The following is a 4,289-nucleotide window of genomic DNA, read 5'->3' as shown; positions in this document are numbered from 1 at the left end:
TTTAAAAACAAAACAAAACAAACCTTGTAAAAATGCAATGAGAATCTGCATTTTAACAAGCAGATGCTCATGTGATTTGTGTACACATGTAAATATGAGACATACCTGAAGTTTAAGCTTCTGACTGTATTCATTTGCTTAACAGACTTTTTTGGTAAATAAACAATGGCAGCCTTCCATCTGAGTTAGGGTCTCTGGAATTTGCCCCTTTGGGGATCTTTCTGTTTTTCTTTTTCTTTAGACTGTAGCTAATAATACTGAATGTTTTTCAAGTAAATCAGTGGTTCCAGGTGGTTCTTGGATAGGAGCCCTGTAAAAAAAAAGGCTATAAAAGGCCAGATAATTCTCTTGTAAGTTTCCAACTTAAGTATTCCCTGAGGCAAACAGCTTCAGCACAAGGGAGGCAAATAATTTTACATTAAAGAGATGAGTATCTGCCTAACTACCACACTACCCCCATGTACATCAAAATACATCAAAATAAGAGGAGAGATTGCCAAAATCAACTTTATTTTAGAATGTCACACCCTGACACAAGGAAAAGGGACTTTCACACCAAAACTGAGGAAAACAAGTTTAATCCACATACTTTTCATATTAGTTAAAATTCTTCTACTGCCAGAAAACCTCCTGCTATAATTTTTTAAATCTTTCTTTATCCTTTGTTTTTATAGCCTTCCCAGAGCTTATAATATTACCACTGTGATTATCTGATAAGATCTCAAACTATTTACTCTGACCAAGGAGCAAAAGAAAACATGCAATGAGAATATCGAGCATTTTGAAATAAGCCATTAATTCTTCAGAGGAATTGTTTGCAAGAGAACTTTGAGGTTCAAACATAAAGTCTCATACTTAGACAGTAAAAACAAGTTAACATAGGCCAATTTGTTCCCAGACCAAACTGAGGGTCAGGCTGCTATTTCTCACAGCCCAATAACAAGATGCAAATGAACTGGGGAAGAAGAGAGTTTTATTTTCTGCCACTGGTTACAGGAAGAAAGCCTGGAAATTATCACCAGACCAACTCAAAATTACAAAGTTTTCTAGAGTTCATATACCTTCTAAACTATATGTCTACGTGTAAGTGTGCATTTGTCGAAAGACATAAGTGATAAACTTCTTTTAATCTATAACTAGGTCTGAGTCTTGAAGACCTTCTTCTGGAGCCTCAGTAAGTTTACTTAATCTAAAGGGGTCTAGGTGCTGAGGTGATTACCCTTATCTTGTCTCCTACTAAATCATAAAGGTTTGGGGAGTTCCTTTAGACCCCCAGTAAACTTGTTTGTGGAGGCCTGGGGAATTTCTTCAGACCCCCAATAAAACTTGTTTAATCCTAAAAGGGTCCTGTTGAGAATTCATTCATTGTCTTGTCATGCTTCAAGGCCCAGGAAAAGCCTAGGCAAAACTCTTGGTGGGCTCTTTGTTACATTCCAGCCTTTGTATATGGGCACTGGCTCAATCAGCTTTTAATGTTTAACCTAGCTACTCAGTTCGTGCTGGGACAGTTGTGATGGAGGCCTGTGTTAGTGAGACCTGGCCTACCACAAATGTACTTAGATATGGTATTGCAAAGCAAACTTCAGTGCATAAAACATAATCATGTATTATGTATCAATAATGACTATGTACTGACACATAATACCAACCATTTGGTATTATTATGTATCACCACATGACACCAATCATTTGAACAATCATGACATTACAATGCCTTTGCCCTTAAATTCAGTGTTTATTGACCAACCTGCACCCAAGCTGCTCATATATTTGTATCTGATTGACTACATGGATTGTTATTAATCATGCCTGAATCTTTTACTTCATGACATTTGTAAAATATAATTCATCAAAAATAAAATGCAGACAAAAAACCTGGCCAAATCCAAATTCCTAATTCAAAATACACCCTCTCAATAGCGAAAAAACAAATAACCTGATTAAAAAATAGGCAAAAGATCTGAATAGACATTTTTCCAGAGAAGACACATAAACAGTCAGCAGGTTTATGAAAAGGTTTTCATCAGTAATCATCAGGGAAATGCAAATCAAACCATAATGAAATACCACTTCACTACCTGTTAGGATGGCTCTGATCAAAAATTTAAGAGGTAAGTTTTGGCAAGGTATTCCTGGAAAAAAAGGGAATGCTCATATGTTGTTGGTAAGAATGTAAACTGGAACAGCCATTATGGAAATAGCATGGAAAATCTTCAAAAAATTAAAAATAGGACTACCATTCAATCCAGCCATCCCACTACTGGGTATATATCCAAAGTAAGTAAAATCAGTATATGGAAGAAAGATCTGCACCTTCATGTTCATTGCAGCATTATTCATAATAGCCAAGATATAGAATAAACCTAAACACCCTTCAATGGATGAATACATAAGGAAAATGTGATGTATTCACATTTTGTGAACGGAATATTCGGCCATAAAAACGAAGAAACGAAGAAAATCCTGCCTTTTGCAACAACATAGATAAAGCTAGAGGACATTATGCTAAGTGAAATAAGCCAGACACAGAAAGACAAATATTATATGATCTCACTTATATGTAGAATTTTTATAAAAGTTAAAATATAGAAGCAGAGAGTAGAACAGTAGTTGCCAGGGGCTGGTGGCAGGGAAATGGGGAGATATTGATCAAAGGGTACAAAGTTCTAAGATGAACAAGTTCTGGGGATCTAAAATATGGCATGGTGACTATGGTTACTAATTATGTATTGTATACTTGAATTTGCTAAGGCAGTAAATCTTAAGTGTCCTCACACCCCCCCCCCCCGCCACACACACACACACACACAATGGTAAATAAGTGGGACGACAGATGTGTTCATTTAATTTTGGCAACCATTTCACAACATATGTCAAATCATCATGTTGTATACTTTGTTTGTGTTTCTTTTGAGACAGAGTCTCGCTCTGTCGCCTGGGCTGAAGGGCAGTGGCACCATCTCAGCTCACTGCAACCTCTGCCTCCTGGGTTCAAGCGATTCTCCTGCCTCAGCCTCCCAAGTAGCTGGGATTACAGGTGCCCGCCACCACACCTCGCCCAGATAATTTTTGTATTTTTTTAGTAGAGATGGGGGGTTTTACCATGTTGGCCAGGCAGGCCTCAAACTCCTGACCTCAAGTGATCTGCCCGGCTTGGCCTCCCAAAGTGCTGGGATTACAGGTGTGAGCCACTGCACCCGGCCGTATACTTCGAATATATACAATTGTTATTAGTCAAATGTACCTCAATAAAGCCGAAAGAAAAAAAACACACCTTTTCCTCCAGTGCAGTTGAAACAGATGGGGAAGAACACGTTGCCACAGTGATGAGACCCTCTTTGAATTCATGACCTCGAACCTCACCTACATCTGGACATGCCACCTTCAAGCAGCTACACTACATTCCCTCAGTTTATTCACTTGCCCAGTCCCCTGGACAACTACACACCTTCTCTCTCCTCTAACCTTCAATACTTGCTAACTCATCCTCACTCTCATTTGATGACCTTTCTTCCTATTTCACTTAGAAGTTGAAAGAAGCTGAAGACAATATTCACAGGCCCCTACCACCTGGAAGGCTGACATTAGCCTGCTGAATATACCCTTATCAGATCTGGCTAAATTGTCATGATTGTTTGCTAGCTGGGGAGCACCACTTACCATTTCCTTCTTATCTTCCCGGAAGTGCACATCTACAAACATCTTTCCAACAACATAAGGGAGGGCACTTTCAATGAAGTTTACACATTTGTCCCACTGAGGCAGCAAAATTGTGGTCCCCTGGATTACCTGTAGGAGATAATTGATCCAGATTAAACTTCATTTGGATAAAATCCATGGCTGAAAAAAAATTCAAACAAGCTGAAGAAAACAGTCTACAAAACATTGCATACCCTAACCCACATATATGCATCAGATAGTAGAGGCAAAGGTAAAATAGATGAGGAAAAAAAATTCTGCTTGTCCCCATTATATTTCAAACTAAATGTAAATGTTTTAGGCCGGGCACAGTGGCTCACATCTGTAATCCCAGCACTTTAAGAAGCCCAGGTGGGCAGATCACCTGAGGTCAGGTGTTTGAGACCAGCCTAGCCAACATGGTGAAACCCCGTGCTTACTAAAAATACAAAAATTAGCGAGGCAGGGTGGTGCATGCCTGTAATCCCAGCTACTTGGGAGGCCAAGGTGGGAGAATTGTGTGAACCCAGGAAGCGGAGGTTGCAGTGAGCTGAGATCGTGCCACTGCACTCCAACCTGAGCAACAGAGTGAGACTCTGTCTCAAAAAAAA

At 39.3% G+C, this 4,289-nt stretch overlaps 1 protein-coding gene across 1 annotated transcript in view; it reads right to left on the bottom strand.

Annotated features, from left to right (window-relative positions):
- The window catches only part of LOC108518259 (phosphate regulating endopeptidase X-linked), a 156,629-nt gene that overhangs the window by 69,126 nt on the left and 83,214 nt on the right, over positions 1-4,289 (bottom strand). The window contains 1 exon segment of the mRNA XM_017856526.1: positions 3,661-3,789. Coding sequence (XP_017712015.1) covers positions 3,661-3,789 — 129 coding nt within the window.

The sequence above is a fragment of the Rhinopithecus bieti genome, unplaced genomic scaffold, assembly GCF_001698545.2.
Source record: "Rhinopithecus bieti isolate Rb0 unplaced genomic scaffold, ASM169854v2 scaffold_45112, whole genome shotgun sequence".
Lineage (NCBI taxonomy): Eukaryota > Metazoa > Chordata > Mammalia > Primates > Cercopithecidae > Rhinopithecus > Rhinopithecus bieti.
This window is presented reverse-complemented; position numbering and strand designations above follow the sequence as displayed.